We start from the raw sequence: 23,516 nt of genomic DNA, 5'->3' as shown, positions 1-23,516 counted from the left end.
AATTCCATTTTCTTTTGCTATCTTGTAGTCACAGCATTTAACTCTTAGTCCAATAGCATTACATTTTTTTAAAAGGGAGAACTTAAAAAAAACTGAAATCCTCTTCATGGGGCCTTTGTAGAGCGTGGCTCCTGATTCTCTAAATCCAGAATTCTGATTTTTAATTTATTTTAATGACATTCTCTATTTCCCCTCTTTTATAATTGTCTGTTTTCTTGTCCATTTCTGCCACTAAAATATGAGTTCTGTGAGAACAAAGGAAGTGTAGAGTGTGAGAACCAAGAAAAAAAATCTCAGAAGTCATCTAGTTCATTTTGCAGAAAGTAATTGAGGTGCTGAGAAATGACGTGATGTGACCAAGCCCACTTTTAAGTAGATGAACAGATGAGAGGAGAACTTCAGCATCCTGCCTTCCCTTACAACATCCTTTTGGCTACACCTCGCTGCGCTCCCTGTGTCACCATTTGAGCCTTTTGGATAATCTGCCAGTAACAGATATCAGTCTGATATTACAATCGTATAGTGTAATTATACACTCATATCTGATTCCTCAACCTTTAAGTCAGAATAAAAGAAATTGGTCCGACGCAGATCTACTGCTAATCTAGAAATAAAAAGTACGTTTGTTAATGGAACTTTGGAGAAGAACATGCTATAAGTGTCCTAATATATAAATAAGAATTGATTTTTGATGAATTTTTAGTATATTTTCTACTTGCTTACAAACTATTTTCACATTCATTGTCCTCAACACTTCCCTTTGAGCATGAAGCAAGCAGATAGAATTATGTGAAAAATTGCAATTTGGGTTGGCTGCCACTCCTGGCAAATACAATATATTCCCTTGGAGAGTCTCACACCCAATTCCTAAAGAACAGAGTTATAATCAGGAGCAAAGCCACCATACATGATTTCATCTCTATAGCCGTTCTTCAATTTCCTATAATGGTCTTTTTGGAATACAAACCATTGATCAGATGAATGAGAGGTAAGGAGAGGAGAGTGTGAGAAAAGAGGAGGAAAGAGAAAGAGGAAAGGATAAATCGCAGGGAAAAGGTTGGAAACATACATAGGAGAAAGTTTTTTTATGTGATGGAAGAGTGGTATTTGCACTTGTAATTTCCTTTTGTTCAACGTTTCACATTTAGCACAAAAAATTGCTTAGTTGAGAAGAAAGGGAGAAGAACCGCTGTCAGGTCCTGTGCTTTTAAGCCTCCTGTCTGCTCACAGAATTTGAAGCACACAGTCAGCTCTCCTTACCCTGGAGGAATTGGGAAAGAGCTGGTAAAGAGTGCAAGGAACCAGGAGGCATCTGGGGGAGGGAGAGGAGAGGATGGTGCCTTCTCTTATTCTTGCCAGGACAAGCTGCCAGCTATACTTAGCATCTTTCCTTGTTCTACTAAGGACAAAGCATATTCTGTCATGAGATCTCTGCCAGCAGCAGCTGTAGTTTCAAGAAAAATGCTTGTGTAGAAGTGATGTCTCTTATTCCATTTTCTTATTAAATGCGCATAAGGGAGGAATAGATGCTAGTAAATATTGTGGGGCTATACTTGTTTAAAATATTAAGCATAAAAACCATACACCTCCTCCAACCCCAGTTTATTAAATGGAAGATTCTTTTTCTGCTACATGTTTACTAACTAGAGATATCTTTTAGAGTTGTGGTATGTATAGACTGGATAAAAGGAAAAGGTAATAGCATTTGTTTTGGGAAATAGTCACCTATTATGGAACATAATGCTTCATTTTAAGGATATCATCCCTTTTTGTGGATTTATCATTTTTTTCTTGAGTATGTTCATCAGTGTAAATATGTATATATTAATATAACTGGGGTTCTTTAATTCCAAAATAAGAAAAATGTGTGTGTGTTTTTTTAAAAAGATAAAAGACAAACATAAGGTATATATGTTGCTAATATACATGGTATGGCATACTCATGTCCAGAAAATTCTATAACTCTCAGAATATGGCCATTTGGAACTTTGACCCCCAAATTAGCATTTACTGACTTTCAAATTAGGTCAAGGTGTTTCTTTACTAAGGCCAATTTACAATCTGTAAACTCCAGTGCATACATCGCATGTTTTGCTATATATTGCATAATTTATGATCATAACATGGTAAGAAGGCATGGAAGGCCATCATTCTTTTTTTTTGGCTGTGCCACGTGGCTTGTAGGATCTTAGTTCCCCAACCAGGGATTGAACCCAGGCCCCAGGCAGTGAAAGCCCAGAATCCTAACCACCAGTCCGCCAGGGAATTCCCTATTATTCATTTTAGAAAGACAAAACTGCCAGAGAGCAACATAAGTTTAATTGATGCCATGAGCTCAAAGTCCACAAGAGGGAAATTTAATTCTTCATCTAGTTCAAAAGTATATTACTGTTTTGATCATTTTACATTTTTAAAATGGTTGATAATGAAAATATTTTGCCTTTAAAATTTGAGTTATGAAGAATGCAGACACATTTTTTCCCAAGTGAAGGTCTAGCACAGATCATGTGTTCTGGATCACGTGGGGGATTTCCCAATTTCACAGATGGGCATAAAAAAAAGAGGATTCTTCACCGTGCTGGAGATTTTCCTTCTCCTTTTCCTTCAACTTGAAGGGATTATGGCTTTACCAGGAAAGGGAGATATTGGAGGCAAGAAGGAATGAAAAGAAAAGGGGAATGGAAAAGGAAGGAGAAGAAAGGACAAGGAAGATCAGAGCTAGGAAAAAGAGACAGAAGAGGAGGCAAGGATAAAGGGAGCTGGAGACGGAGAAAAGAGAGAAGGGAAGGAAAGGTACGTGGGAGAAGATCGCCATCCTCTCCTCTGGACTCCTCTACCCCAGAAAGATGTTCCCATAATTCTTGCAGGGAAGGTCATGCCATTCTAGTGGAATGAATGGAAAGTTGGACCCTTAGTTGATTGCCAGGGATCATAGGGGATTTTACATTTTTACTCTTAAAGAGCAAAGTAGAGTTGGCTTAAAAGAGCATTTTTGTCTGTTATGTTTTTAAATAAGAACGATGAATATATTTAGACTCAGATTTCAGAGAAAAACACTTTATATTTTTCAGAGCTAACTTCTACATCTCATCCTTCAGTTTTACAAAGTCATACTTACTTTAGGCATATCCTTAAGATCAAATCAGAATAAATACTGTAAAACAGCATTTTGGATTGACAACACGTTTGACAATATCTGGCAAATGGCCCATTATATTTCAAGTAGTATTGATACATACAACCAAAGAGTGAAATAAAAGACTATGGAGTTTCAAATGACTTTTCATCCATATTGAAGTGATTGTAAATGGTAATTCAGTTTAGTGATAGAGGGCAGTAGGAAATAGGGAAAGTAAAATTCTAGCATCTTAAAATCCACAATATCTGACAAAGAGATGATTTGATTTGCTTTACAATTTGTATTTACACATACCTGTTAACATCTTCCTGCTCTGCGACATCATCATATACTTCCTGGTCATCTTCAAAAGGTCTTGATGAAAGAGCACCAAGCGAATTTTTTTTCCGTTTCAAGGAATCATAGTCAATCTCTACAGCCGTTGTTTTAATATAGCCATCTACCAAAAGGGGAACAATTTATGTTCAGGTAACTGTAGTTTAAATATCATAAAGTTGTGGATAAAGTATTAATTGCACACTTACTCTTTAAATTTTCCCTTTATTTCTTTGCTTGCAATTCTGATTTATAGACTTGTTGACACATGTTTCACTGTATTTTGTCAAAGTCTTATGCTGTTGTGGTTTGGGGTAAGCCTAGAGTCTATTTTCAAGATTCCAAAGTGATTCGTATGAATCATTTTTGCCTTTTAACCTCAATGAAGAACCTAATGCTCTTTGCTCCTCCCTGAGATACTATAAATATTTACATTTTTCCCCACTAAAAAGATTACACAGATAAGGTGAAGATGGAGCTATACCTGTCATTTAAAATCTTCCTATCTTTGTCCACCCTGTAACGTGCTCCCAACTTAATGCTTATGAGTAGCTTTGGAAGAATTTTCACATTAATATTGGCTCAAATAGAAAACACTTCGAAGTCGTAGGAAGATGTGCACTCACATGACCCCCTGGCTGTTTTGCCCAGCCATTTTCCTTCAGGGTTGTCTGTGATTCGGATTATCTCAATTTGCTCTCCTTGCTTGAAGCTCAGTTCATTCTTTCCTCCTTTGACATCACAGCAAGCTTTTGCTTGGTGGATGACTTGAATAGGGCCTGTTAGCTGCAAAGAGGAAAAAAAAATCACGACCGGCTTCTTTACTATTCAGAACATCTTTAAGGAACGCGGTTTTGAAAGACAATATGTCCACCACTTGCCAACCTGCCTATTACCAACATTTACAAGTTTGAACTAGAAGTTGAGGGTGAATGTCATTCCTGGTGAATGTTCTTAGAGGAGGGGTTAGGGGAAAATTGCAGAGGTCAGACAGAACCAGCAAAGAACAGGTAAGCACATGCTCGGGGGCTAGGAGAGAGTGGCAGTGATCTGTTGACCTCGGGAACTCTGTGGAAGATTTGCAGAGAAAGCCACCGATAACCGAATACCACTTATGTACGACATGCTGGGTGCTATGTGTTTTTATGGGGTATGCTGGTGGTTTGCTTGGTAGACAGAGAAATAGCTTTGTGAATAATAAAAATAACAAACAAATATTATGAGAGGTTTTTAAATTAATATCCTGAATAGTACAGTGTTTTCTTGACAGCAAGGGCATAGTCTAGTTTAGAGGCCGTGAATCCTAAACATTTCCTAATCCTAAATTGGTCTTTTCAACAGAATTTCTCGGACCTTTTGATATGCAAATATGCATTGTGAGTTTTGAAGAAGGTCTACTTTATTTTATTGAACTTGTGATGTGATGGATTGTGAGACATATCATTAATTATGCACCACCAAGAAAGAAAGAAAATAGCTTAAGTTAAATTTTGATATGCCAACGATGTTAAAACGCATCTTAATATCAGAATTTTAAAATGTGAAATATTTTGTCTTGGAATTAATGAAATGTGAAGCTATGTAACAGTTCTCACATTTATTTATTTAATTGGAACATCTATTAACATTTTGTGGAAGGAATATAGCGTGTGAAGTCCTAGTCTTGACAAACTTTTGAGTTCATGTTTGGTGGTATATCTTCCGTATCCTATTTTTTTCTTACTAACAAATGTTATTCAAATGAATGAATGAGACAATGCAAAATTGATTTCTCAAAAAAAACCCCACAAGGGAAAGCTTCACACCATTCCTTCAAAACCACAAACAATCTCTTCATAAAAAGTATGTTATAAAGATTTTCATTTAAGAAATTAGTTTTTCATGTTTTCCACTTGAAAACTATAAACATTGGTAGCCATATATTCTGTATGAGTAAAATGTTTTAGTATTCATACTGTAATCTTAATTTTGCTTAATGTAGTAAGCAAAACTGAACGAGATCCTATCATAGATACAGTGCCTTCCGTGCATTATTTTATTTAATTCCATAAAAATCTTTCAGGAGAGGTATCATTGACTCACTTTAAAAATAAGGATCTGAGATTCAGAGAAGTTTAGTAATATGCCCATGATCACATAATTTGCATGTGCAGTTGGACTTTGAATCCACATCTGTCCAACTGACTCTAAGCTTTACATTTTCCCTTTGCCCTGCTGTTGAATCTTTGTTTTACTATAATCAATATACTGGGAAATTATATATAAACCACATTTTTATAATTCAAACCATATTGTAAATGTTCAGGAGGAATTAAATATTTAAAGGAAACTTGATATGAATCCTTTTTATAGTGAAGAATAGTTTTGTAGCTAGATAATCACTCTATAGCTGACATACTAGACCCACCCCAGATGGGCCATGTCATCAAAGACGTACTGGCCAAAAGAGTATAGTCCGCAAGTATAGTGGTAGTGGTGGTAGTAATACAAATCACACAATTAGAAATCAGAGATCAGAGAAGACAGAGGTCAGAAATCCAGGTGGATGAAGAGGGAGGAGAAACAGCAGGTATCAAGTCAGAATGTAGGTCAGCTTAAAATAAAGGCAAAAGTCAGGTCTAGACAGCAGCAATCAGGTAGCTCACGGAGCTTTATTACGACAGGTCTGGTTAATCCAGAGACACTTCTGTCCCTCGTACCATTATAATACATGCCACAGGGATGTGTATGTGTGTGGTCCTGAGCTCACATTATGAGTAGGATAAAATGAAATGCATAACAAGGAGGGTCAAGATGGGTCTGAGAAATCAAGTACTCTTTCACTCAATCGACATAAAATTTCCTGAGCTCCCACCATATTTTATTTGGACTTTATTGCATTAGTTTTTAGTGCAGGGGTAAAGGAGATTATTGGACAAAAACATTACTATTGTGAAGGTAGTTACTCTTTAGAAAACAATGATTAAGTAATTCTCCGACCACGTAAGGTTTCAAGAATTGTGCCCCTTTTGTGTGAAAGTTATCAAAAGAGGTTACTCTTTTTCACCCTTCGGCAAGCAAGCTCTTACTTTAAATTTCTTCTTTATTTCCTGTTCTTTCTTTTCTCTCTCTTTCTGTTCCTTTTTCTCCAGCTCTAATCTCTTCCTTTCCTCCTTTTCCCTTTTCTTCTCTCTTTCTTTGGCTGTTTCTCTGTGGATTAAAATTGTAACTTTGTTTTAGCATCCACGGGCATTGATGTGTCAGGGCTCCCTATCCAGAGAGGTTTCTACCCAGAACAGAAGATAGTATGTGAAGAAGTATAGGTGAAGGTGTAAAGCCAAGGCTTGTCAAAATTCCTGGGTGTATGAGACTGTTCTTAGACCCAGCAGGAGGCATTCAAATGAGGATGCCTTCCTAAGGTTCTGCTGCCCTTACAGCTCGTGCAGGCAAGTGGAAAGCACTGTTTATAACGGTTCTTGCGGCCTGTCGGCATGAATAGAATTAATCTCTCTCTCTCTCTCTCTCTCATGCACTCACTAGTACAAGTTCACGTACACACATGCACTTGTACACACATGTACAAACCTTAATTCAGAAACTTTAGTCAGAATTAGTTGAATAAGAACTGGGTAGGGAAAATTAACATATTTGAATCAACAAAAGATAAAATAACATATTCATTCTACTTCTACTCATTTTCCAAGAAATTTCTTAATCTCGGGCTACCCAGAAACCCATTTTGGAACCCTTTCTAACACCTTTCTGTTTAGCAGACTAAAACTTTGGCATCTGGTGCTGTGTTAAGTCGTCTCTCATAGCAAGGTTGTGAGGTGAAGCGCTGTCTAGGTGAGGACATTGTAACGTATACACGAATTCATGTGCCCAAGGACACACCGAGAGCAAGAAATCAGATTCCCGGCCCCTGTGATTCCCTGCCTGTGGGCTATCTAGTGGGCTGCAGGCCTCTGACCTCTCCGGGGATGACATTTTAATAGAATCCTCTGTAAAATCCTTAGACAAGAAAAGAATCTTTAGTCCTTTGTACTGAAATAAAGGTTATCATTATATGCCCGTCATTTGAACAATACAGCTTTTCCCTCCCAGTGTTGAATATCCCTCCACTCTCCCTCATACAAATCATTATATTCATCTTAGAAGGAAAATATCATGGTAAAAAACTGTAACTCATACATGTCTTCATATGTTTCTCCTTCACTCTCTTGTTCCTGTCAAGAAAAACATTAATAATGATTAACTGTAATTATTTAATAAGGGAACATACACATATTACATTACTCAAATAATCAGTAAAACAAGCATACATTTGTGTGTCAATTTGGCTTATTTAAAATATTTTTGTTTCCTTTTTAGAGACAGACTGGAAAAGGAAGCACAGAAAGATTTCATTTTATATCTTGCTATGTAATTCAGATGTGTAGCCAGACTTCAGTCTATGTTTAGCATTACAAAATTACTATGAGTCAGTGTAATAATGGGTGTTTAATGTCTCAAGCATTTTAGATGAAATAAGATTATAAATGGAAAAAAATAACCATTACTCATAAGGATTTTCATTTGTTCGTTTATATCAATAGAAAATGAATCACAATAATTGTTACATATTCTAGTTACAGCAATATAATATGAGAAGGAAAAAAAAACTGACCTCATCCAGATTTCCAGTTCCTAAAGTGTTTTAAAAAAGAATACAATTTAATGTATTGTAATTAAGAAGTGCTTTAATACAGGATTATTAGATGTAATATAATATTCAAAACAGTTCATCATGTAACAGAACTTATAATTTACCAAAGGTATAGAAGTACAAAATAGAATATGCAGTTTAGATTCTTACTATGGCTTTTTTGAATCTTGTAATTTAATTATAAAATCATTTCACTGACTTTCATAAAATAATGCAAAAGCCAAAAATTAATGAAGACACTCTTTATTCTCTTTATGAAAAGCATGCACATTTGGTTTTGTGGGCTTGCAGTATGGAACAAAGATTTTACCAGAAAATCACAACTAGTTCACACTTTTCGACTTACTTGTTCCCAAGGATTTGCTTTCATGTGTCAAACAAATCAAGTTAATAAGATTTTTTAAAAAGATATTTTACTGCTCAAGAGTTTGGTAATATCAATAAATTACCAGGTACAAAGACATCATCTAAAACAATAATAATAAAAACAGTGTGGAACTGATATACAAATGAATAGACCAGTGGAATAGAGCAGAGAGCTCAGAGACAGATACACAAATTTACACACACACAAATAGAAGCACACATTATGCACACACAAACACACCTATATATGCAAAGACACAAACACATCAATAGAGTTAATACAGTAAATGTGGCATTATAAATTAATGAGAAAAGGGTGGATTTCAGAGTATGGTAATGGGAAAACCGGCTTTGTACATGAGACAACAAATCTATATTTCTACTAACGCCTCAAAAGTGGACTGCAAAGAGATCAAAGACCTAACTATAAAGGATAAAGTTCATAGAAGATAATATTTGTATTTCCTAGGGATAGGACTTCTTAAATAAAACTTAAAAAGTATAAATTACAAAGTAAATATTAATGAATTTGATTATATCAAAATATATTTATGTTCAGTGAAGGACAGCATGGACTAAGTTAATAGACAATGGACAGAATGAGAGAAGATATTTGCAGTGTCTACGACTGACATAGGATTAATATCTGGAATACAAAGGAACTCCTGCAAATCATCCAGAAAAGGATACCAGCCCCAAGAAAAAAATGGTCAAGGAATAGGAACTGGCAACGTACAGAAGAGAAAACCACAAAGGCTATTAAACAAATCAAGTATTCGAACTCAGCAGCAAGCAGAGATATGAAAATGAAACAAGTCATCATTTTATGCATGTAAGACTGGAAACAACTGGAAAGCTGCATGGTACTATGCACTGGCGAAAGGCAGGCATCTTGGAATCTTCATGCCCTGTGATGGGAGTACACAGAGATGCAGCTCTTCTGGAGAGCACTCTAATCCTACTCAGTTGGAATGAGTATGCCATTGCTTACAAGCAGCCACTCTACTGCTGGATATACATAAAGGAAGGCTCTCAGAGGTCCACATGGAGATATGGACAAGAAGGTGCATTGAACTATTATTTGTGGTACCAGCAAGTTGAAGGTGAAATGTGAATGCGTAGGATGCATACCATGGAGTGCTGTGCAGTAGTTAACAGAAAGAAATTAAATATACATATATAACATGGAGGAGCCCCCCCAAAACACATTATGCTGAATATAAAAAAAAAGGCCAGAGTGAGCTATAATATACAGTTTATGTAAATTGAAATATGTACATATACACATACAACAGCATGCAAAGAATATGTACAAAAGACACACACTAAGTACATTAGAATATTTGTCTCTGGTAAAGGGGAGGAAGGAAAGGGAGTGGGTCATGGAGATAAAAGGAAATAAATAAGTAAGTAAAATAAGAGACGGGTCTTGCATGGACCAATGACGATAATGACCCATTAATGATCCTACGAGAATAATTAACTCAAACTTCCGTATCGGAGGGAAAAAATAAATAAAACATCTTTCGCCTCTTACCATCAGAGTGCATGACACTATCTTGACTTTCATTTACAGGGTTTCTGAAAACAAGAGAGAAGAAAAAGTGAAAATGAAACAAGTAGATGCTCCCCTTACAATGAAAAAGAAAAAAGAATAAAAGGATCATTTAAAAATAACTCTTCTCTTTCATATCTGCTCTGATTTAAAACTTCAGAAGTCAGTAGAGTAGGCTTTAGCCTTGTATTGATGCCACTACTGCTGCAAAAAATGGAGAATCAGGGAGCTTGAGCACAGCACTGCCCATTCAAAGTGAGTATCTACAATTAATCAGTAGTTTAGTTTCAGAGCAGAAATATTTTTCTGTTAAAAGGACAGTATGTCAATAAGTCAATTCTGGGTTCTGAAGGTATATGATTGGCTGTACGGTACAGATTCCAAAGATCATTCGTTCCAATCCTGACTCATCACCCTTTTCCAGATGTTTTCCATCTGGTTTTGCTTCTATCACTTGTGGCTTGAGCTCCAAGGTGCTTCATTCCAAACCACTTCACTCCAACTGCTCATAACAGCTATCAATACCTGGGCTTCATGAATCCCTAATGATTTATGGAACCATCTATATTTTCTATTTCTATTCTTGGGTTGATTTGCATAACTGGGGAATATTGCCATTTTACTGATTTAGGATATTACCAATAATTGACATTCAATCTCAGCTATACCCCCAACACTATTCTATAATCTCATTACACTTTTTTTCTAGTCAACCGTCTCTTGCATCATCCTTCCCAATTGCTATTCAAAACGTTCATTACTTCCCTCAGATCTCCTATTCCTCTCCTTTCTCTTTTCATCAGATGATCTTGTGTCTTATTTCACTGATAAAATAGCACTTATTGGGGGTGAACTCTCTTAAAATACATTCCTTTAACTCCCAAGCTTATCTACAGTTACGCCCATCCTTACCTGTCCCTACCGAAGTTCCTTCCATCTGTGTTCTGAATCCTATCTGAATGATCAATTATTTTACTCCTTTTATTCGCTATCTTCTGTGTGTCATCATATTATTTATATAACTATTATTGTTCTTCTTCTTTCACTCCCCATCCCTAAATATCTCACTACTGTTTTCTCCCTCAGCCCAAGTTACTCTCATTCATGAAGGACAAACACTTCTCTTCACCTTTCTAAATCCTCCACATTACCATAACGCCATCATCCTTTTCCCAAAGTAGAAAAAGCTGTCCATACTCACCGACTTCACTTGCTCTCCTCCTCCTCATTTCTTCATTGACTACAATCTGGTTTCCCTTGCTAATCCTTCACTGAAACTATTCTTAAAAGATTTGATTACCAAATCCATTACACACTTCTCAGCCAGCACCTACTTGATTGCTTTGTGGCTCTTATCACAGTATTGGCTATTTTGCCTTCCTGGAGTCTCCTTTGTTTCCATGAGAAATCTCTCCCACTCACTTCTTGTCCCTCTGGTCACTACCCCACAATTTCCTTTGTGGGTTAATTTGCTCTGACTTCCCCTTTTAAGTGATGGTGTTCTTTTGTGTTCCAGTCTTGGCTTCCTCATTTTTATTTTCACTCTACATTTGCCTCTAGATGGTCTCATATAACTCCATAGTTTCACATATTATCTTAATGTTGGTGACTACATGTTGAAATCTCTAGCCCAGACCTCACTTCTGAGTTTCAGACTCATCTATCTATCTATCTATCTATCCATCCATCCATTCATCTATCTATCTATCTATTCATCTTCCTATCTATCTTTATTTGTATGTCTCACTGACACTAAACCTGTTTTTCCTACTAAGTTTCTTACCTTGGTCAATCGCACCACAATTCCCTTAACCACTTAAGCCTTAAGTCATCCTTTATTTCTCACTCTTCTACAGTCCCACATCGAATTAATCAAGTTCTGTAAGTTCTGCAAGTTCTGAGTATTTAGTGTCTCCTATAATGCACTCCCCCTTCTGCCTCTCCCCTATCCTGCTAGACACAAGAACAGGATTCTATCATTGCTAGTGTGGACCCATGAAGTAGCCTTCTGGACAGTCTTCTAGTGATGAGAATTGCTCTTCATCTTTCCTATCCTTAAAGTCCCTTCTATATGCTTCTACCAAAGTGATCTTTCTAACGTGAAATTGACACCATTTGAAGAATGTGAGCAGGAAGTGCCTTGCTACCACTGAGACCATAAAAAAGGGCTAGTGGATACTCTTGTAGCCCAGGAAGAATTGCCATGGATATACATGTCTCAGTTTCCACCTGAGATGATAAACATATGTGGTCCTAAACTGCTATCTAATAAACTCACTTTTTAAAAAAATCAAACATTTAAAATTTAACACATATGCATAGCTTACTACCTAGGTAAGTGTAAAGGCCCAGTGAAATTGATCATGACATGACACTTGTTTTTATTAGTAAGCTTTTTTAGATCTTGGATGATTCAGAATTAAATACAGAAACGATGAAGTAATTCAAGCCCATGGTACAAAAATCTGTTTCTAATCATTGGGACAATATATGTATGTTCAATATTTTAAGTATTTGTAGTATTTAAGAGATTTACTACATTAGATATTCAGTTGAAAATCTGTGTCACATCGCTTAAAAAATTGTCAGTTAGACTTAATATTTTAGTTGAAAACTAAGGACTCTAAGTGTTAATGTCAATGGCTGCTGGCCTCATAAAACAGAGTCAGCCAAAATTATGAGCTCCTAATAAAAGAATATATCATCACCAAGGAAGGAGTCTTACCTAAATAAAGAAAGAAGTACATTTAGAAAATAGAACTAAATTTGATCAAGCACCCATCTGTATCCAACTACCAATTTCCAGAGGAATGGGGAACACACAAGCTGTACTGTGAGGAAGCGATCAGTGCAATCTAGACTGTGGGCAACTATAACGCCCACGAACAACTTGATTTGCTCAACAAATAAATTGCAACAATTAAAAAGAAAGAAATAGAGGGTGAACCTAGAGATTGAAAGAGAATTACAAAACATATAAGCCATAGACTTTGCTTGGATTCTTATTCAAACAAACAAGAAAACCCACATACAATTTAAGAGAAAACTGGAAATTTGAAGACTTTATGTCTTAAATTAATACATAGAGTCTATTTCTAGGGAAACCTACTGAAATATTTATGGTTATTATTACATGATGCTTGGTATTAGTTTCAAAGTAATATAAGAAGAGAGAAGTGGGGGGGTATAGATGAAACAAGATTGGTAGTGAGTTAAAAACTGTTGAAGTTGGGGAAGGGTGCATGGGTGCATACTATGCTATTCTCCTTGCCTTTATACACTTAAATTTTTTTAAATAAATGTTTCTTAAAAAGTATAAGAAGAGGACTAGGAACCAAGATGGCAGAGTAGAAGGACATGCTCTCACACCCTCTTGTGAGAACACCAGAATCACAACTAGCTGCTGGACAATCATCAATAGGAAGACACTGGAACTCACAAACAAAGACACCCCACATCCAAAGAAAAAGGAGGAGCCACAATGAGATGGTAGGAGGGGCGCAATCACAGTCAAATCAAATCCCATAACTGCTGGGTGGGTGACACAGACTGGAGAACACTTATATCACAGAAGTCCACCCACTGGAGTGAAGGTTCTGAGCCCCACGTCAGGCTTCCCAACCTGGGGGTCCGGCAATGGGAGGAGGAATTCCAACAGGAGGAGGAAGAAGCAAGAAGAACTACAAACCTGCAGCCAGTGGAACAAAAACCACATTCACAGAAAGACAGACAAGATGAAAAGGCAGAGGGCTATGTACCAGATGAAGGAACAAGATAAAACCCAAGAAAAACAACTAAATGAAGGCAGCTTTGCAGAAAAACAATTCAGAATAATGATACTAAAGATGATCCAGGGCCTCAAAAAAAGAAAAGAGGCAAAGATCGAGAAGATGCAAGAAAAGTTCAACAAAGACCTAGAAGAAATAAAGAACAAACAAACAGGGATGAACAATACAATAACTGAAATGAAAACTACACTAGAAGGAATCAATAGGAGAATAACTGAGGCAGAAGAATGAATAAATGACCTGGAAAACAGAATTGTGGAATTTACTTCTGCGGAACAGAAAAAAGAATTAAAAGAAATGAAGACAGCCTAAGAGACCTCTGGGACAACATTAAATGCAACAACATTTGCATTATAGGGGTCCCAGAAGGAGAAGAGAGAGAGAAATGACCAGAGAATATATCTGAAGAGATTATAGTCGAAAACTTCCCTAACATGGGAAAGGAAATAGCCACCCAAGTCCAGGAAGCGCAGTGAGTCCCATACAGAATAAACACAAGGAGAAACATGCCGAGACACATAGTAATCAAATTGGCAAAAATTAAAGACAAAGAAAAATTATTAAAAGCAGCAAGGGAAAAACGACAAATAACATACAAAGGAACTCCCATAAAGTTAACAGCTGATTTCTCAGCAGAAACTCTACAAGCCAGAAGGGAGTGGCATGATATACTTAAAGTGATGAAAGGGAAGAACCTACAACCAATATTACTCTAACTGGCAAGGATCTCATTCAGATTTGATGGAGAAATCAAAAGCTTTACAGACAAGTAAAAGCTAAGAGAATTCAGCACCACCAAACTAGCTCTATAACAAATGCTAAAGGAACTTCTCCAACTGGGAAACACAAGAGAAGAAAAGGATCTACAAAAACAAACCCAAAACAATTAAGAAAATCGTCATAGTAACATACATTTCTATAATTACCTTAAACGTGAATGGTTTAAATGCTCCAACCAAAAGACACAGGCTTGTTGAATGGAAACAAAAACAAGACCCATATATATGCTGTCTACAAGAGACCCACTTCAGACCTAGGGACACATACAGATTGAAAGTGAGGGGATGGAAAAAGATATTCCATGCAAATGGAAATCAAAAGAAAGCTGGAGTAGCAATACTCACATCAGATAAAAGAGAATTTAAAATAAAGAATGTTACAAGAGACAAGGAAGGATACTACATAATGATCAAGGGATCAATCCAAGAAGAAGATATAACAAATATAAATATATATGCACCCAACATAGGAGCACCTGAATACATAAGGACTGCTAACAGCTATAAAGAGGAAATCAAGAGTAAAACAATAATAGTGAGGGACTTTAACACCTCACTCACACCAATGGACAGATGATCCAAAATGAAAATAAATAAGAAAACAGAAGCTTTAAATGATGCAATAGACCAGATAGATTTCATTGATATTTATAGGACATTGCATCCAAAAACAGCAGACTACACTTTCTTCTTAAAGGTGCATGGAACATTCCCCAGGATAGATAACATCGGAGGTCAGAGATCAAGCCTTGGTAAATTTAAGAAAACTGAAATCATAACAAGCATCTTTTCTGACCACAATGCTATGAGATTACAAATGAATTACAGGGGACAAAACGTAAAAAACACAAACACATGGAGGCTAAACAATACGTTACTAAATAACCAAGAGATCACTGAAGAAATCAAAGAGGAACTCAAAAAAATACCTAGAGACAAACGACAATGAAAACACGACTATCCAAAACCTATGGGATGCAGCAAAAGCAGTTCTAAGAGGGAAGTTTATAGCTATACAAGGCTACTTCAAGAAACAAGAAAAATCTCAAATAAACAATCTAACCTTATACCTAAAGGAACTAGAGAAAGAAGAACAAACAAAACCCAAAGTTAGCAGAATGAAAGAAATCATAAAGACAAGAGCAGAAATAAATGAAATAGAAACAAAGAAAACAATAGCAAAGATCAATAAAACTAAAAGTTGGTTCTTTGAGAAGATAAACAAAATTGATAAACCATTAGCCAGACTCATCAAGAAAAAGAGGGAGAGGACTCAGATCAATAAAATTAGAAATGAAAAAGGAGAAGTTACAACAGACACCACAGAAATACAAAGCATCCTAAGAGACTACTACAAGCAACTCTATGCCAATAAAATGGACAACCTGGAAGAAATGGACAAATTCTTAGAAAGGTATAACCTTCCAAGACTGAACCAGGAAGAAACAGAAAATATGAATAGATCAATCACAGGAAATGAAATTGAAACTCTGATTAAAAATTTTCCGACAAAAGTCCAGGGCCAGATGGCTTCACAGGTGAATTCTATCAAACATTTAGAGAAGAGCTAACACCCAGCCTTCTCAAACTCTTCCAAAAAATTGCAGAGGAAGGAACACTCCCAAACTGATTCTATGCGGCCACCATCACCCTGATACCAAAACCAGACAAAGATACTACAAAAAAAGAAAATTGCAGACCAATACCACTGATGAATATAGATGCAAAAATACTCAACAAAATACTGCAAACAGAATGCAACAACACATTGAAAGGATCATACACCATGATCAAGTGGGATTTATCCCAGGGATGCAAGGATTCTTCAGTATGCACAAGTCAATCAACGTAATACACCATATTAGTAAATTGAAGAATAAAAACCATATGATCATCTCAATAGATGCAGAAAAAGCTTTTGACAAAATTCAACACTGATTTATGATAAAAATTCTCCAGAAAGTGGGCATAGAGGGAACCTACCTCAACATAATAAAGGTCATATATGGCAAACCCACAGCAAACATCATTCTCAATGGTGAACAATTGAAAGCGTTTCCTCTAAGATTAGGAACAAGACAAGGATGTCTGCTCTCATGGCTATTTTTCAACATAGTTTTGGAAGTCCTAGCCACGGCAATCAGAGAAGAAAAAGAAATAAAAGGAATACAAATTGGAAAAGAAGAAGTAAAACTGTCACTGTTTGCAGATGACATGATACTATACATAGAGAATGCTAAAAATGCCACCAGAAAACTATGAGACCTAATCAATGAATTTGGTAAAGTTGCAAGAAACAAAATTAATGCACAGAAATCTCTTGCATTCCTATACACTAATGATGAAAAATCTGAAAGAGAAATTAAGGAAACATTCCCATTTACCATTGCAACAAAAAGAATAAAATACCTAGGAATAAACCTACCGAGGGAGACAAAAGACCTGTATGCAGAAAACTATAAGACACTGATGAAAGAAATTAAAGATGGTACCAACAGATGGAGGGATATACCATGTTCTTGCATTGGAAGAATCAACATTGTGAAATTGACTATAGTACCCAAAGCAATCTACAGCTTCAATGCAATCCCTATTAAATTACCAATGGCATTTTTTACGGAACTAGAACAAATCATCTTAAAATTTGTACGGAGACACAAAAGACCCTGTATAGGGAAAGCAGTCTGGAGGGAAGAAAACGGAGCTGGAGGAATCAGACTCCCTGGCCTCAGACTCTACTACAAAGCTACAGTAATCAAGAAAATATGGTACTGGCACAAAAACAGAAACATAGATCAATGGAACAAGATAGAAAGCCCAGAGATAAACCCACACACCTATGGTCAATTAATCTATGACAAAGGAGGCAGGGATATACAATGGACAAAAGACAGCCTCTTCAATAAATGGTGCTGGGAAAACTGGACAGCTATATGTAAAAGAATGAAATTAGAACACTCCCTAATACCATACACAAAAATAAACTCAAAATGGATTTGAGACCTAAATATAAGACTGGACACTATAAAACTCTTAGAGGAAAACATAGGAAGAATACTCTTTGACATAAATCACAGCAAGATCTTTTTTTTTTGGTGGTACGCAGGCCTCTCACTGCTGTGGCCTCTCCTGTTGTGGAGCACAGGCTCCGGACGTGTAGGCTCAGCGGCCATGGCCCACGGGCCCAGCCGCTCCACGGCATGTGGGATCTTCCCAGACCGGGGCACGAACCCGTGTCCCCTGCATCGGCAGGTGGACTCTCAACCACCGCACCACTAGGGAAGCCCGCAAGATCTTTTTTGATCCACCTCCTAGAGTAACGGAAATAAAAACAAAAATAAACAAATGGGACGTAATGAAACTTAAAAGCTTTTGCACAGCAAAGGAAACCATAAACAAGATGAAAAGACAACCCTCAGAATGGGAGAAAATATTTGCAAACAAGTCAATGGATAAAGGATTAATCTCCAAAATATATAAACAGCACATGCAGCTCAATATTAAAGAAACAAACGACCCAATCCAAAAATGGGCAGAAGACCTAAATAGACATTTCTCCAAAGAAGACATACAGATGGCCAAGAAGCACATGAAAAGCTGCTCAGCATCACTAATATTAGAGAAATGCAAATCAAAACTACAATGAGGTATCACCTCACACCAGTTAGAATGGGGACATCATCAGAAAACCTACAAACAACAAATGCTGGAGAGGGTGTGGAGAAAAGGGAACCCTCTTGCACTGTTGGTGGGAATATTAATTGATACAGCCACTATGGAGAACAGTATGGATGTTCCTTAAATAATGAAAAATAGAATTACCACATGATACAGCAATCCCACTACTGGGCATATACCCAGAGTAAATCATAATTCAAAAAGACACATGCACCCCAGTGTTCATTGCAGCACTATTTACAATAGCCAGGTCATGAAAGCAACCTAAATGCCCATTGACAGACGAATGGATTAAGAAGATGTGGTACATATATACGATGGAATATTACTGAGCCATAAAAAGGAACGAAATTGGGTCTTTTCTTGAGACATGGATACAGAGTGTAGTAAGTCAGAAAGAGAAAAACAAATATCGTATATTAACGTATGTATGTGGAACCGAGAACAATGGTACAGATGAATCGGTTTGCAGGGCAGAAGTTGAGACACAGATGTAGAGAACAAACATGGACACCAAGGGGGGATAGCTGTGGGGTGGTGGGGATGGTAGTGTGATGAATTGGGCGATTGGGATTGATATGTATACACTGATGTGTATAAAATTGATGACTAATAAGAACCTGTTGTATAAAAAAATAAAATAAAATTTAAAAATTTAAAAAAGAAGTATAAGAAAAATCCAATTGCAAATGCAGTTGGAGTAGATAAGAGAAATGGATATGGTTTAATAGATTTACAAGAGTTGTTTAAGTTCTTGGGAGGTTTTGCTGAGTGGAGTTATGAAATTTGTTCAGTCAGGTAGGTATCGGAAATGCTTAAAAACAAAATTCAATATGTAAATTTATACACGTAATGGGAAACATGTAAGGGAGTTTAATTACTTAAATTTATTATAAACATAACTATTGATCTGAAAGAAGTTAGTCTGAGTTTTCCAATCATTAATCAGAGATCCCCCTGAAAATAATTATTCTTATTTAAATAAAAATTGCTAGGTGTATAAATTGCATAGCAAGTTATATTATGTGAGTTTAAGTATTTAAAATAAATTAGGCCTTTGCATTATTAACTTTAGTGAATTAAATATTAATTAAAAGCACAAGATATAAATACCTTAGACATCAAAATACACTGACATTCTACAGAATAAAATCTATAGTTCTTTTCATGGTATATAGTTCTTAAGATCTGTCCTGCTCTTTTAGAGTTTTATTTTCCATATTTCCTCTTCTTACATTGTCTTCTTTTCACATATTAATACTGAATTCACTTATTCTCTGAACACTGGTTTCTTGTTTCTTCATGCTTAGCCCCTGCTGTTTGCCTTCTCTGGAATAATTCTCCCTTCTCATCATCCCCTGCTGTGGCCCTCCTTAATCTTTAAATCTTTAAGCCTCTTCTTAAACACTCCCTCCTCTGTGAAGTTATCCTAACTCCCCCAAGCTCACACAGTTGCTGCTTCCATATGTCATACATTGCTCACTACAGAGATTATTCTGGATTGCTATAATTATAGAGCAATTACTTGCAGGTCTCTATTCCTACTACAAAACCATAAGCCCTTGGAATAAAGAGATTATCACTGTTAGTTAATTTATTATTATGACTGTCATTTTTAGGAAGCTATTAGAATAATTCCTGTTATATAGGACTTTGATTTTTTTTGGCCAAATTAACGATGTCTTAGTAATACTAAGAAATGAACGCTTATTACTAAGGTGAATTGTTTATTATCATTTTTGAAGAAGAATATAAGTTAAAAAGACTACTGGACTTGCAGTTTACTTCCTGAAACACTTGGATGAATTACAAATATTTGCAAAATGAAGGGGATCTGCATAGCACACTCATACATATACACCTGCACTTTAATGTAAACGATTTATTACTTGTAGATAATGTTTGTATGCATACATATATTCATGGAACCAACATTATAGCATATAAATTTTAGTTTTATATAGGTCTGAATTCACCATATATAGAACATTAATATAGTCACTAAATATGAAATTGTGTTAAGAATAGGAATAACAGTGAAGAATAAAAGGAAGAAAGATGAGGGGAAGAAATAGGTGAGTGTCAAGGATAGACCCAGAACAAACTGTCACCAACTGCTCAAAAAAGTGTTCCAGGCATTGAGAAAAGCCACACAGAGAGACAGAGACAAACAACCACACTAGCCACAACCCAAGTCCTAGAAAAGTAAACAGAGGGAGCGGGTAAAGAAGAAAAGGAAGCTTATCAGTTGTTACAATAAGGACATCTATTCAAGAAGGCCTTTCACCATAGTTCTTTGTTTTAGTATAAACAAAGCATACAGAATTAAACAGGAAAAGCAAAATTAATTTAATGTTATGACTGTCATGTTTAGAAAGCTATTAGAGCTCTATTTCCTGACTTCTAAAGATGGGAACTGTTGACCTTTATACTTTATTCGCTATTCATGACCTTTATTCCGTGACTTTAGCTCTTAATTCTCAGTTTGATTTTTAAAGAAGAAGGAGGAAATCTAAGTGACATATAAAACTTTGTTCTATACCTGACCTTACTGAAAACGAAATCCCATAAATTTTTCTCTGGAACACGACTTCCTGTATTTAACGCATGAGAAATTATAAAACTATGATTTCTTAAAGCGAATGGGCTTAGGTAAGACTGTCTGGGAGTGCATGACTGATATGGCAAGTCTCAAAATTCCAGAAAGTGTTAAGCATTTCTTTTTTTTTTAATGTTCAAAAAGTGTTGAAGAAAGTGTTACTTTATTTTTTTTTAACATCTTTATTGGAGTATAATTGCTTTACAATGGTGTGTTAGTTTCTGCTTTATAACAAAGTGAATCAGTTATACATATACATGTCCCCATATCTCCTCCCTCTTGCGTCTCCCTCCCTCCCACCCTCCCTATCCCACCTCTCTAGGTAGTCACAAAGCGCTGAGCTGATCTCCCTGTGCTATGCGGCTGCTTCCCACTAGCAATCTATTTTACGCTTGGTAGTGTACATATGTCCATGCCACTCTCTCACATTGTGCCAGCTTACCCTTCCCCTTCCCTGTGTCCTCAAGTCCATTCTCTAGTAAGTCTGTGTCTTTGTTCCCGTCTTGCCCCTAGGTTCTTCATGACCATTTTTTTTTTTAAGATTCCATATATATGTATTAGCATATGGTATTTGTCTTTCTCTTTCTGACTTACTTTATTCTGTATGACAGACTCTAGGTCCATCCACCTCACTACAAATAACTCAATTTCATTTCTTTTTATGGCTGAGTAATATTCCATTGTATATATGTGCCACATCTTCTTTATCCATTCATCTGTTGATGGACACTTAGGTTGCTTCCATGTCCTGGCTATTGTAAATAGAGCTGCAATGAACATTGTGGTACATGACTCTTTTTGAATTATGGTTTTCTCAGGGTATATGCCCAGTAGTGGGATTGCTGTATCATGTGGTAATTCTATTTTTCATTATTTAAGGAACCTCCACACTGTTTTCCATAGTGGCTGTATCAATTTACACTCCCACCAACAGTGCAAGAGGGTTCCCTTTTCTCCACACCCTCTCCAGCATTTGTTGTTTGTAGATTTTCTGATAATGCCCATTCTAACTGGTGTGAGGTGATACCTCATTGTAGTTTTGATTTGCATTTCTCTAATATTAGTGATGCTGAGCAGCTTTTCATGTGCTTCTTGGCCATCTGTATGTCTTCTTTGGAGAAATGTCTATTTAGGTCTTCTGCCCATTTTTGGATTGGGTCGTTTGTTTCTTTAATATTGAGCTGCATGTGCTGTTTATATATTTTGGAGATTAATCCTTCATCTGTTGACTCGTTTGCAAATATTTTCTCCCATTCTGAGGGTTGTATTTTCATCTTGTTTATGGTTTCCTTTGCTGTGAAAAAGCTTTTAAGTTTCATTACACCCCATTTGTTTATTTTTGTTTTTATTTCCGTTACTCTAGGAGGTGGATCAAAAAAGATCTTGCTGTGATTTATGTCAAAGAGTGTTCTTCCTATGTTTTCCTCTAAGAGTTTTATAGTGTCCGGTCTTACATTTAGGTCTCAAATCCATTTTGAGTTTATTTTTGTGTATGGTGTTAGGGAGTGTTCTAATTTCATTCTTTTACATGTAGCTGTCCAGTTTTCCCAGCACCACTTATTGAAGAGGCTTTCTTTTGTCAATTGTATATTCTTGCTTCCTTTATCAAAGATAAGGTGACCATTGTGCGTGGGTTTATCCATGGGCTTTCTATCCTGTTCCATTGATCTATATTTGTTTTTGTGCCAGTACTGTACTGTCTTGATTACTGTAGCTTTGTAGTATAGTCTGAAGTCAGGGAGCCTGATTCCTCTAGCTCCGTTTTCCTTTCTCAAAATTGCTTTGGCTATTCGGGGTCTTTTGTGTCTCCATACAAATTGTGAAATTTTTGTTCTAGTTTTGTGACAAATGCCAGTGGTAGTTTGATAGGGATTGCATTGAATCTGTAGATTGCTTTGGGTAGTAAATTCATTTTCACAATATTGATTCTTCCAATCCAAGAACATGGTATATCTCTCCATCTATTTGTATCATCTTTAATTTCTTTCATCAGTGTCTTATAATTTTCTACATACAGATATTTTGTCTCCTTAGGTAGGTTTATTCCTAGATATTATATTCTTTTTGTTGCAACGGTAAATGGGAGTGCTTTCTTAATTTCACTTTCAGATTTTTCATCATTAGTGTATAGGAATGCCAGAGATTTCTGTGCATTAATTTTGTATCCTGCTGCTTTACAAAATTCATTGATTAGCTCTAGGAGGTTTCTGGCATCTTTAGGATTCTCTATGTATAGTATCATGTCATCTGCAAACAATGACAGTTTTACTTCTTCTTTTCCAATTTGTATTCCTTTTATTTCTTTTTCTTCTCTGATTGCTGTGGCTAAAACTTCCAAATCTATGTTGAATAATAGTGGTGAGAGTGGGCAATCTTGTCTTGTTCCTGATCTTAGTGGAAATGGTTTCAGTTTTTCACCATTGAGGACAATGTTGGCTGTGGGTTTGTCATATATGGCCTTTATTATGTTGAGGAAAGTTCCCTCTATGCCTACTCTCTGGAGGGTTTTTATCATAAATGGGTTTGAATTTTGTCGTAAGTGTTAAGCTTTTCTAACTAATAAAATGTTTATAATGGTAAATTCTTACTTTTCTTCTAATTTTAGAGCCAGAA

The 23,516-nt window shown here is 36.2% G+C and overlaps 1 protein-coding gene across 3 annotated transcripts in view; it reads right to left on the bottom strand.

The window, feature by feature from the left end:
• FYB1 (FYN binding protein 1) overlaps positions 1-23,516 on the bottom strand; it is a 106,191-nt gene that overhangs the window by 24,875 nt on the left and 57,800 nt on the right. For all 3 annotated transcript variants that reach the window (XM_082837410.1, XM_082837409.1, XM_082837411.1), the window contains exons 3-8: positions 10,042-10,085; positions 8,100-8,119; positions 7,625-7,659; positions 6,523-6,643; positions 4,081-4,240; positions 3,434-3,578 (exon numbers count right to left, since the gene is read on the bottom strand). In XM_082837410.1, the coding sequence (XP_082693536.1) occupies positions 3,434-3,578; positions 4,081-4,240; positions 6,523-6,643; positions 7,625-7,659; positions 8,100-8,119; positions 10,042-10,085 (525 nt within the window). The remainder of the gene's footprint in view (positions 1-3,433; positions 3,579-4,080; positions 4,241-6,522; positions 6,644-7,624; positions 7,660-8,099; positions 8,120-10,041; positions 10,086-23,516) is intronic.

Source organism: Leucopleurus acutus (assembly GCF_964270905.1).
Source record: "Leucopleurus acutus genome assembly, chromosome: 3".
NCBI lineage: Eukaryota > Metazoa > Chordata > Mammalia > Artiodactyla > Delphinidae > Leucopleurus > Leucopleurus acutus.
Note: the sequence above shows the minus strand (reverse complement) of the source record. Positions and strands in the feature narration are given on the sequence as shown.